Source organism: Photinus pyralis, unplaced genomic scaffold, assembly GCF_008802855.1.
Source record: "Photinus pyralis isolate 1611_PpyrPB1 unplaced genomic scaffold, Ppyr1.3 Ppyr1.4_LG6, whole genome shotgun sequence".
In the NCBI taxonomy this organism is placed as follows: domain Eukaryota; kingdom Metazoa; phylum Arthropoda; class Insecta; order Coleoptera; family Lampyridae; genus Photinus; species Photinus pyralis.
Genome location: NW_022170663.1, coordinates 9,340,276 through 9,353,170, shown reverse-complemented (window position 1 = coordinate 9,353,170; position 12,895 = coordinate 9,340,276). Strand labels below are relative to the sequence as shown.

General features: G+C 36.9%; 2 protein-coding genes across 2 annotated transcripts; one reads left to right on the top strand and one right to left on the bottom strand.

Annotated features, from left to right (window-relative positions):
- Window positions 1-5,455: 5,455 nt before the first annotated feature.
- Window positions 5,456-6,715, top strand: LOC116174292 (juvenile hormone acid O-methyltransferase-like). The gene is made up of 3 exons (XM_031492184.1): window positions 5,456-5,881; window positions 5,927-6,204; window positions 6,250-6,715. The coding sequence occupies exons 1-3, from the start codon at window positions 5,508-5,510 to the stop codon at window positions 6,420-6,422; spliced, it is 825 nt and encodes a 274-aa protein (XP_031348044.1). The 5' UTR covers window positions 5,456-5,507; the 3' UTR covers window positions 6,423-6,715.
- A 3,777-nt stretch (window positions 6,716-10,492) lies between these two features.
- Window positions 10,493-12,534, bottom strand: LOC116174737 (deformed epidermal autoregulatory factor 1). Its single transcript, XM_031492711.1, has 2 exons — window positions 11,279-12,534; window positions 10,493-11,144 (listed from the first exon to the last, which is right to left on the bottom strand). Exons 1-2 carry the CDS (start codon window positions 12,392-12,394, stop codon window positions 10,959-10,961), a joined length of 1,302 nt encoding a protein of 433 aa, XP_031348571.1. The 5' UTR covers window positions 12,395-12,534; the 3' UTR covers window positions 10,493-10,958.
- Window positions 12,535-12,895: the final 361 nt, after the last annotated feature.

Sequence of the window (12,895 nt, the reverse complement as noted above, 5' to 3'; positions counted from 1 at the left end):
AGAGGAATTAATTTTTACCAAAGGGCAATTCATAAATTATCAACTTCGAAAATAATCTTTTTAGTTTTCGAACTAAGCGCTGTAGAAATACCTCGATAGTAGGTACGAACCTAATGCTGAAATCCCGAAAGCCATGGATGTTCCGTTAGCGAGATCTCGATCGATATATGAATCCTTATATCTCGAGAGCGGATTGTCGGAGGAGGATACTTACAAAGGGCGATTGGGACGTCTGGACTAGGCATAACGAAGCGTGGGAAGATGTTAGGTACTCACAAAGAGCGATTGGGGCGCAGGGGTGTTGAAAATTACGCGTATCTGCACAAAAGTATTGCCCAATTTGTTTTTCGCTTTCGAGGAAAATTCAAGGAAAATTATCGTCCTTACCCCCTTCAAAGAATCGCTCCAAAGAAAAATAGAAGTTTGAGAAAAAGAGTGCCTTGTTCATTTCTTCATAATTTTCTTTAACAAAGCTCTGTCTACAATTCCGAATGACCTTTATAAGGTTAATCCATTATGATTCAAAATTAACCGGAATTTTCGTCAAGAATAAAACTCTTTACAAAAAAATTCATCTCGCTCGCCCGGTGAACTACATACAAATTTAAGGGAGATTCGTAGATTATCGACTTCGGCTTTAAGCTTTCAGACTAAGCGATATAGGAATTAACACGCTAGTACTAATATAATGCTGAAAGCTCGAAAGTTCTACGATATTCCGTTGTCTCTAGATCCCGATCGATTTAGAAAAGGCGCCCAAACAATCGATAGTTAATGAAACAATCTTCGGAGATTGTTAAACACTTAAAAAAATCTTAAGGTTTTTCTCAAAAGATTTAAGAGGATCTTATGTGGCCTCTTGGAAGTGTTTTGAAGCCCTCACAAGGATGTTAGTTATTGTTAAATGCAGTTAGAAATCCTTAGAGATTGCAAAGCTCCTGTTAGAAGCTTTACAGTTTACTAGAAGGATGTGGGCAAAGAATAATTATTAGTTACTCTTTGCTGTGGGGACCATCGAAAACTTTTGGAAAAGAAACATACGACTCTTACAGGCCAATAAAGCCCTCATAAATTCTGGTAAGACTGGTAAGAGGTTTTAATCAAGACTTTGACGTGCTTTTAAGGGCTTCTAAAGTCTCAAGAAAGCTCCAAAGGACTTCTCCAAGAGGCCTTTGTAAACTTTTGATGTTTATTGAAGACTCTCGGACCTTTTGCAATCTCTTAAATTTCTAAAAAGACAAAAGAATATTAATAATTCCCCTTGTAGGCTCTTGGAGATTCCTCGAAATTTTTATTTGCAATTCTTAATCATCCCTAGCGACCTTTAAAGACGCATAAAAGCTTTCATAGGCCACCAAAAAGTCCATAGAAACTCTAAATGATCTTTAATAAACGGTATTAACGTTTGAACGATTTATAAACCTGTGACTCGAAATTTGAAATCAAAACTTGTAGCTTGAGACTTGAAGCAACATGTCGAGTTGAAAGTGTTGAAACGTTAATTTTAATTTTGTTTCAATATTGAGTGAACTGAATCGCCCACATAAATAACAAGTTAAAAAGTAATCGTAAACGATTTACATAAAGCGCATTTCCACTTGCATTCATTTCCCATTTGTAAGATGCAACTTCTATTAAAATCGTAAAAATCCGGCCACAAATATGAAAGATAGCGTTGCACATGGGCAATCCATTTTTGACGTGCTACTTCAATTTCAGTTTATGAGAAGAATTTCATTTCAATGCTTTTCTAAATAAGAAAGTTGGAACTGCGCATGCGCAAACCTAAATTTTGAAACTAATGTTAGATTTTCCTTTGTTCCAAGCGCCTAAGTATCAAATTTCACTTAAATGCTTCCATAGATAAAAAAGTTGGCACTGCGCATGCGCAAAATAAAAGTTTGAAACTGGCGCTAGATTTTCCTTTATTCCAAGTGCCTATGTATCACATTTCATTTAAATTCTTCCATAAATAAAAATGTTGGCACTGCGCATGCGCAAAACCAAATTTTGAAATTGGCGGTTGATTTTCCTTTATTTCAAGTGCCTATGTATCAAATTTCATTCAAATACTTTTATAAGTAAAAAAGTTTGCAATTCGGTTTATAAATGGTCGAGATGCGAAAAGGGCACTGTGAATTTTGAATCGATTCCATTCGATTCAACTTTTGGAATTGCGTATTATATGGCTAAAGCTATGCCCATATTGAATTTCATGCAATTCAGTTTTTAACTAACGGAGATGTAAAAGCGATCTAACATTTCTAAACAAAGTTATCGTTCACACGGACAGATAGATGGACAGACAGACAAAGGAACAGACGGACGGACGGACGGACGGACAGCCGGACGGACAAAGGGGCCACAATAGCGCATTTTTTTTATTTTTGTGGAAATGCGCTAAAAATGGTTTTACGTGGTATCTTAAAGAAGACCTTGTACTGTCCTGTGACACAACAATTTTTCAAATTATTTCGATTCTTTGGATTCGTCCGATTCTTCAGTTTTTTCAGATTCTTTTAAAACTCTCATCTTTAATTCATTTTTAATCCTTCACATTCCGCCCATTCTTCAGTTCTTTCCTAAATCTACGGTTCTTTCAGATACCCCCGGGGTTTTAGCGCATTTTCCAAAAAGAGAAAGAACGCTATTGTCCGCAATTTGTCCGTCTGTACCGCTACTGGTCCTACAGTTTAAACTTTTTCGTTTCTGGCACACACTTTGACGTCCCTGAAGCGGGAAGGACGAGTATAGACTAAACAATTGTTCAATGTTTTATTATTTTAAGCTTTTCAACGGTACCGTTTGCAATTTTTGAGTTCTTATATAGTTAGTTCACAAATCAATTTTGAAGAAATGCTCCGTTAACTTCAATTATAATCTGATCAACCTTTATGAGCTTTTAAACGAGACCATTTTCAATTTTTGAGCTCTCATTGTAATTTCAAATCAAATTGACAAATGACCTGCTAACTTCACGTCAATTTGACAGCTCAAAAATTGTAAATCGGTTAATTTTTATGAGCTTTTTTTGAACTTTAAGACGGCAACAAACCCAATTTTTTGGACTCCAATAGTTCAATGTTGTAAAAATGCACTACTAACTTCACGTGACAAATATGAACTCAAACATTTAAAATAAATTACTATTTGTGACTTTTTTTTAGCATCGACTCTGTGGTTATCTCGTAACTCCAATTTAAAGGTCTCTTGCTGCAGTGCGATCACCGCCTCCTACAAATTAACGAAGTGCCACGACCACGAATAATAATGTTTTAAGTAATTCGTATACAATCGTACCTACAGTAATTTATTTATTTATTTATTGACCCTCTTGTTCTAGGCCCTCAACAGGATTACGCCCAATTACATAGTACAGAGTAATGTTAAGTACTACTTGTTTTAAATAGTATGTCAGGTTCTGCAACAGTGTGTTGGTCTTTGCTAGCCTCGCTCATACTGTGTAAAAAATATAATAAAAAAAAGATTTCTGCAAATGTTTAGGTACTTTCTGGCATTGTTTAATTTTTTATTACCACGGCCTACCCGCTGCATAAACATTTAATTAAATTAGATGTGTCGCTCGACCCAACGTTCAAAATTATTGAAAGGGTGACAACCCTGCTTAGGAAATGTTTAAGTAATATATGCCCTCCTACCAACCAAAATCGACTTGTTTCTGCGTTTATTCCAAAAACTATCTCTTTGCGAGTTATTCAGTCTGTTTCGTTTGCGTTGTGACACTCTGTATATGCTTATATATCTAAGTTGCCCTCTATTTCTGGGACAAACCTCATTCATTAGGCCCAGATCTGAAGTTAATGTGGTATTTTCAATTTAAATATCGATCAGTCATTTGGCTTACTACCAAAACCGTTATTGATAAGGGCGAATCTCCTCTCTTTATGGGTTTTGCTAGCTGCTGGTGGCACTGACGTTTAAAACGGCACAGTAGTCAGTGTAATTTAAATTATATACATAATTTCACTCTTAATAATAAGAATATTTATTGTCACCAACAGATTAACCAATAAGTGACAATGTTAAGTTACAATGTACATTCACTAGGGATAGAAAGAAATATAACATTCTTTAAATAAAATATGATACCAACCAAGTAACAAAGGTAATTGTAGTAGATTATTCCATAATAATAATTAAATGAACATAAACAGAAGCCTTAAAAATTAAATACTTTCATTGATGAATTGTAATTCTTTAAAGTAGTGTTAAAAAGCTCAATAGAGTTACAAGTACTATTATAATAATAACACATCTCATAAATTGGGGAGTTGAACATAACATTCGTTCGATATTTTGGCAACTTAAACACAGTCGCATATCTGAAGTTGAAGGGAGGCACAGAAAATCTTATTACGGCTAGCAGCGATGAGGCAGTCGATATTATTATGTACTAAGTTGTATAGGAAAGAATAGTTGTCTTCTAGTTTTAAGAGCCATCAAGTCAAATTGCTTTAGTAGTAGGGAATACCCTTGGCTGGATAATAACCATTTACCCGAAAGTGTAGATATTTTACAAATCGTCTTTGTACTTTTTCAATATCGTTTACATCTATAGCAGGCAAATCATTAATAAAGACCAAGAAAAGAAAAGGGCCCAATTGACTCCGATTCGTTAAATAGGATCTAATGAGCTGAATAATAAAGGAACTAAGCCCATATATTCTTCAAGCTTCCTTAAAATAATAAGGTGGTAAATTTGGTCAAAAGTTTTACTAAAATCAGTAAATATAACGTCTACTTGTCGTTGTTGATCGACAACAAATTTCTGAACAAATCCATGTTGATACTCTGATAGGTCCGGTTTAAATCCATAATAAAGTTTTTCATACAAGACGATTTCTTAAACCTTCGAAAAATTAGATAATATTGATATTGGCCTATAATTTTCTATATTTGTTGCTACGCCTGATTTTAATATTGGGCAAACTTTACGTTTTTCCAAAGAGTAGGAAACGTACATTGGTTTACACTAAAGCGAATGCGTCTTTGGATTTTGAAATAATTTAGTACATACGCAACTCGCTTTTTTTTAATATTCGGGTTCACAAATATTATCAAACCAATTTGTTTTAATTTGTTGATTCTATTACTTGCCATTGTTGCTACCTACGCCAGACTTGGGCAATGCGCAACGTTTTGCGTCACTATAAAATCATGAGAAAATATTAATAAAAAGACGATTTCGGATAAAATAAGTTTCAGTGTTATAAAAAATCTGGAAGACACGGTTTTACGTAAAACACAAAAGGACCTTGCTTTAATACTATAGGTACTATCGTTGAGTTAAAATGATTTCTTTATTCAATGGTACCTACTATACGAAACTTTTGAATATAAAATTCAAAGACGAAACTACGCATAACAAGTGTTTTGAATGCAAATTTATTTATGCTTTCAAGATACAATGGACAAAGGACCTTGTTCCTTTTGTATAAAGTAGTATAAGGTTGCAAATTAGGCACTACAGCACACAGTCTAAGCTTATGTTTGAAATGGGTCGAGGAGAAGTGTATATACAATATGGGAGCCTACCCGAAAAGACGGCGGTCCAGATTTTGTCGAATTTTAAAGAGGCTGCTTTGTGGAAGGAAGGCTGTAAAGTGCTCGATATTGGTTGTGGACCCGGCAATGTAACGCACGACATCCTCTATCCAATCTTACCAAAATCCACAAGTGAAATAGTGGGTGTGGATAAGTGCCCTGAATTTATCGAATACGCGAGAAATAACTACGAAGAAAAACCAATATTTTCCTTCCGGGTCTTGGACATAGTGAACGATGAAGTACCGGAAGAGTTGGAGCAGAAATTCGATTATGCCGTTTCGTTTCTCTGCTTTCATCAATTCAGCGACCATAAGTAGTGTACGTTCTCAAGGTTTGTGAAAATAAAACGTAATTCTAGGGCCGCTTTCGAAAATGTGAGCAAAATGTTAAAGCCTGGTGGAGAAATTCTGTTTTACTTTGCGGCGAAGGCATCCACTTTTCAGTTATATGAGACTCTTGCAAATAATGAGAAATTGTCGGGGTACTTTCCCGACTGGGAGAAGTACTGTAGTCCTTACAAAGACTCTTTAAACATCAAGAAAGACATTGAAAACTTTGTGAATAAAATGGGATACAAGATACTTTCACTGCGCATTGACAAAAAACACCATTCGTTTCCAATGAAATATTTCCAACGTACGTATGACTTCTAATCTATAAATGTTTATTGGTCTTTTTCAGAGCTTCAGCAGTCATTAGTTCCTCTTCCACTCCCGGATGATTTTTTTAGTGAGATAAGAAATGATATGCTTATTGCGATAAGAAATTTGAAGTTGTCTAAGATTGACGGAAATAGCGAGGAGTACTTCGAATTTATCGGAAATATTGCCATTCTGCACGCTGTAAAAGCATAAAATAGGTTGTCCTTAAATTAAATATCAGCTGAAAGCAAATCACTCGTAAATACTCCTTAGTTGTCCAATTTATATCTTAAACATTACCACTTTGTTCCAAATGGGTAAATTTGTAACCGTGAAAAATTATGTTATCTTTGACCTGAATCAATTGTGACACATCGAGCATATTTACGTACCGAACATCAGCCGGGAATTGACTGGTCACCCAGTCTTTCATCCTGGCTCTGACAACGAAGGAGGGTGGGGTCTGGTCCGACGAAGACTCCACCGCTGCCGTCGCGAGTCAGCTCGTCCGTCCTTTCGTTACCCCAAGTTCTGCAGGGCGCTGGCACCCAGGTCAAGCTTACTCTATTAGATCACCGTATATACCCATGCCCGTTCCCCTTTCCGTTAAGGACCCGTCTGTAAACCATATACCGGTCCCTGAGGAACGGGAGATTTGAGTTTAGCTACTGCTCCCTGTCTGGGAGAGTGATTTTGTAACTCTTTGCTCTTAGTAAGACATCCCCTTTTTGCGAGAAAGGGATCGAACATTCCTTCCACCCGTGCCCAAGGCTGCCTCGATCCTTCCACTCGTCCCAATCGTTTACCCGTATGGAAGCCTTCCGATGCTCTGGTTCCAGAGCTGGGCAGTATTCGATTTTGTAAATATTTTTTAGTATTCAAATCCTTTAAAGTATTCAAATACTTTGTAATTAAATACCTTTATGGAAGCAGTATTTGTATTTGTAACTCAAATACTTTCACAAATATTTAGTATTCGAATACTTCGCAAGGTATTTGAATACTTTGAGAAGTATTCGAATACTTCGCATAGTATTTGAATACTTAACCTTTCTATTTTTATCAAAAATCGACTACTCCAAAATTTCTCGGGAAAACACTTTTTCTTATTAATTTTGGTGCGTAGAATCCAAAACAATTCGTACTTTTTCGATCAGACTTCTCAATCAAAAGTTATAGACAAACCAATTTCGAAAAAAAATTCAAAGGGCTGTAACTTTTGAACTAGTAGCCCAATCTTGGAACTGTTTGAAATTATGGATTCTACAGGCCACATTCTATAAGAAAATTTTTTTTTCCGGGTCGATCTGAGACAATTTTTTTTCGGGGCTCAAAAAAAGGCAGTGTATAACCTTCCTTTTTTACCAAAAATCGACTACACCAAAATTTCTCGGGGAAACACTTTTTCTTATTAATTTGGGTGCGTAGAATCCAAATCAATTCGTACTTTTTCGATCAGACTTCTCAATCAAAGGTTATAGACTAGAAACCAATTTCGAAAAAAAATTCAAAGGGCTGTAACTTTTGAACTAGTAGCCCAATCTGGGAACTGTTTGAAATTATGGATTCTACAGGCCACATTCTATAAGAAAATTTTTTTTCCGGGTCGATCTGAGACAATTTTTTTTTCGGTGCTCAAAAAAAGGCAGTGTATAACCTTCCTTTTTTACCAAAAATCGACTGCACCAAAATTTCTCGGGAAAACACTTTTTCTTATTAATTTTTGTGCGTAGAATCCAAAACAATTCGTACTTTTTCGATCAGACTTCTCAATCAAAAGTTATAGACTAGAAACCAATTCGAAAGAAAATTCAAAGGGCTGTAACTTTTGAACTAGTAGCCCAATCTTGGAACTGTTTGAAATTATGGATTCTACAGGCCACATTCTATAAGAAAAATTTTTTTCTGGGTCGATCTGAGACAATTTTTTCTTCGGGGCTCAAAAAAGGGCAGTGTATAACCTTCCTTTTTCACCAAAAATCGACTACACCAAAATTTCTCGGGAAAACACTTTTTCTTATAAATATTGGTGCGTAGAATCCAAAACAATTCGTACTTTTTCGATCACACTTCTCAATCAAAAGTTATAGACTAGAAACCAATTTCGAAAGAAAATTCAAAGGGCTGTAACTTTTGATCTAGTAGCCCAATATTCAAACTGTTTGAAATTATGGATTCTACGGGCCAAATTCTATAAGAAAATGTTTTTTTCTCCAACCACCTGAATAAGACGCTATTTTGTGACAGTGTTCGGTACGTAAAATTGACGTTTTGCGGATTAATCGCTTTCACCATGGCAACTGTACAAAAAGTGGATACTTTTGGTCCTAGTACCAAAAAGAAATTGACCTTGAAGGTGGGCCAATTAAAAAATTACAATCACGGAGATATGTCCCATTGACATCGTTTTACATTGCAGGTTGTAAGATATTTCTATACATACAAATCAAATATTTTTGCATATTCAATGCAAATAATGATGTTACCTATACGTATTGTACATGTATTGAAAATGATTTACGCTCCCTATTTTTATTTAAACCATGTGTAACGTAATTTACATATTCGATGAACGTAATTTTAATACGTATACAACCCGCCGTCGCGCGTAACGCCATCTACTTCAAACCCATTGCACTATTATCTGTCATTTTGAATTCAAAATTTGAAAAAGTTAATTGCAATTAATTTTAATTAAAAAACTGTATGGTAAGTTTTTTATTTCAATACAAAATATAACAATATTAATTGTGTATACACTAGAAATGACTGAAACTGATAGCGACATGGATTGCACTCCGCCAGAGTGCTAACGCGTCGTCCAGCAACTATCTTCCTCGTCCCGAAAACTGACATTTTTTGTACTAATGAAACAAATAACTATTCTCGGTCGATCTCAGACAATTTTTTTTTCCGGTCTCAAAAACAGGCAGTAGGTACTTTTAAGTTATTCAAAAATTTGGGAACAATTTAGAAATGTTTAGGGAAAGTTTCCATTGTCACAAAATCAAATATAAAAATCCGATACATCTGAATACCGAACTCGATAGTCTACGTACGTAACTTAAAAACAATAAGGACTTTTCTTATATCCTTAAGGCCATATGTACCAATTTTCAAAGCGATCGCACGTTTCTAAACAAGTTATCATGCACACGGACAAACGGATGGTCAAAAATGGATCTGTTCCAAAATCGCTATAGGATTCATTTCAGAAAGGCGTACGTATCATGTGCACGACGTTTTCTTTGTGTGACTTGCCTTATCTATTGTAAAATAGCTACAAAGGTCTAATAAATTATTATTATTACGATCGCTTTGAAAACTGGTACAGAGTGGATACAGTGGACAAACTAAAGTACTTTATAGAAGACTAGGTATATTCTTGCCTCTAGCATTAATACGAGTAGAAAGTCTACTAGTCCTAGATCGATCGAAAGACTATAACTGGAGAGTGGCCAGAAGTAAGAAAAATTGCGATACTTTCATTATAGGTACTTGCCTACCTATAAGTATATTAAAAGATACATTGGCTAAGCTATAAGACCCAGAATAACTGAATAACATTATAAATGTAGACAAATTACAATAATAAGAGACACTTTTGTTAATGTCCATGACGCGCTCGCCGTGAAGAATTTCAATATGAACTGTAGGTATATTATTGTCCGTGGACCAGTGAAGACCATTGAGAATTTAATTAATTGTATTTTATAGATGTTAAATAGGTTTGAATGAGTAAGCTTTAACAGTTAGAGTAGATAAAAGTGGTCACTTTAACGGCAAGTGTAGATAAAGTGGAATAAATCATTCCACATTCCAAATTCCCAGTAACATCTGTCATTCTAATTAAAAATGGGAAGCGGCGCACGAAATAAAATGAAGTGCAGAACAGAATACAATAGTTTCCATAGAAACGACTGGATAACCTAAGCCTGGCTATTTTGGACGTCTAAATTAAATACCTACAGAATTTTCAAGTTTTATAATTTCTATGGCTTCTGCTATACAATAAAGTTTTGTATTCTACACCACAATAATGGGTAACTAACCATCTGGTGAAACTCGATGACTTTACGACCTTGTATAACTATTAAAACTTGAAATGTGTAACTCATTTATTTCGTATTTGACTTTTTCTCAAAATTAATCCAGAACCAGACTATCCTAATTTTATTGTCGTCAGAGAATTTTTGGCCTTTAAAATGTCCCTGCTATCAAAATCGCACATTACATTCAGTGGTTAGTTTTGAAATAAGAGCTCTGGGCATTAAATAAGGAAAGTATCATAAGAAATTTAATCACGTAAAGATAAGAGTGATTACAAAAGAACAGATAAATAAAATACAAATGAAAAATACATTGTGCCATAGCCGTAAAATGTACTTACAAGAAATGTAAAATATCACCTAAACACCATTGCTAAGCAAATTGTGGAGAATGCAATAATTACTCTAATTACAAATAAATGTGAAAATAAGAGCTACCGAAATGTTTAGGTCGCATTGTAATAATAAATAACCAACAAGTTCAAAATCCAAACGTGATCAAGAGATAAAAAATTCTGCTCCTTAGATCCTATTTAATTTATGTACAAATTTTCAATCTTAATGTAAAAATTATCGTTTCTTTTTGTTTCAAAATTGCACACCGCAATCAAAACAATCGCTAACTTAAAAATGTTATAAATCTATCAACTTTCGTAACATAATTCTAGAAAATATCACGTTATCAAATATAAAACTTAATCTACTGTTGCTCGGCACTTTCCACTATTAACATTATCGACTGCTGAGGTGCAGCATCGGATGAGACCCCTCTTACGCACTCCACTTGATGCGAGGCCCAGTCTTTGCGTTGGCAGAATGTCGAACAGTAAGGTGTACGCCTGCAGAGGGAACATTCGGCCAACGCTTCGCGGTTGCAATTGGCACACTGTAAAAAAAAAGAGATTACTACCTTGTCTCTTTTGATTTGTCATTGGTCAATGTGCTGTCCAATGAAAATATAATACTGTCAGTATGCATCAAGCAGGCCGCATGTTTTAAGCACATGTTCAGTATAATTACCTTCTTTTGGTGTTCGTTGTCTAACGCCGGCTGCAAGGTGGAATCCGAGTTGCCATCCGGCTGTAAGGCCGCTACCTGTGCCTCCACTCGAGCGGCGAGAATTGCCGCATCCTTTTCCCGTTGAAATTTATCGGACTGATTCTTCCAGGCCTCTCGAATTTCCTCGATACCTCGCCGGAACTCGGCCGCCTGTCTGTTGATATTGGTGGCGATCTCCTCCAGCCTTTTCAAGATGATGGTGGGATCGACGCTACCGACCGGCTCCATGAGCTGATACTCATTTGAGTCCAAGCCCTCGGCGAGATTCTGCCAGGCCTCCTCTTTCGTTTGTATGTTGATCTGATTGTCCTCGCTGTCGTCGCCGCTGTGCTCGCGCCGCTTCATCGAGCCGTCGTTTTCTTTTCTGCGTTTACGTTTGTAGGGGGTGAAGAGCCGTACCGGGCCTGTTGCGGATTCGTCGTCGCAACATGCCGCACACGTGCAGCTGGTAGCGTGTGGTAAAATTATCGCCTCGTCTATTAGGGTCTGCAAACTCCGTCCGCCGAATCGGATACTGCGTTTCCAGTCTTTACTCGATGCCCGTCCGCACAGCGCCTCGAACTCACTCGGTGTGTACCAGTTGTTTCCTAGTTTGATACAGCGGCCCCTTCCACCCGACCCGAAGCGGTTCTTGTGTAGCTCTGCCGAGGTGTTTTTACAACGAATGGGTAACACGGGCATACTGGCGGCTTCGCTCCACGACCCCGAAGCGGAGGTGGGTGTAACAGTAACGGGGGTAGCCATGGTGCCCCCTCCGGTAACATCCTCCTGTATCACAATGGTCTTCAGCTCACCCCCTGATCCGTCAGTGGCAATGTAGCCATTATTATCCACGCACAGCATCGGTTTAAAATGGGGCAGCTGATCCTGGGTGATGACATTGAACGCACCAGTAATGAGAGAACCCACGGGCAGCGTAACTGGAACCCCTGCATGTCGAACTGTCTGCACGGAAATTCGTGGATTTTTTGTTTCCACAACAGTTTCGCCATTCTCGCCGCCATCGTGCTCACTCGCAAGATGTTCGGCTTCGGAAATGTCCGGTAGGACGACACCGTCCGAGTTTGAGTTCTCCATCGTTAAAAAGAAATGTTACACATCAATTTCCGAATTATTATTTAATTATATTTCGATTATTGCAATCGGCAACTAATTCGAGAGTTTCTACGACGCCAGCTGCTCCATTACTTAACGATGCCGGATGCACTATTGGTTACTGAAATGTCCGAGATCAAGGGCGGCGTGCTTTACCATATAAAGTTATGGCGCCAAATTTAAATTTACGCCAGTTTTACGACCCGAGACGAAACTCGATTACATCACTTTTCTTATTGACACCACATACTGTATATAAATATTTTGATTTTCTACAAAACCATTTCTAGTCCTACGCTACACTAATGTCTGATAGGGCGTTGGAGTATTAAAAACATGAGGATAGGAATCGTAAACCATGCTTCCAGTGACTCTCTAAATGTATTTTCTTCCTTGACGTCCTACTTACTGTCTCTTTAGTTGTAGCATTGAATTTATTCAATGGTTGTAGTCACAATTACCTCTACATACCTACTGTTTGTG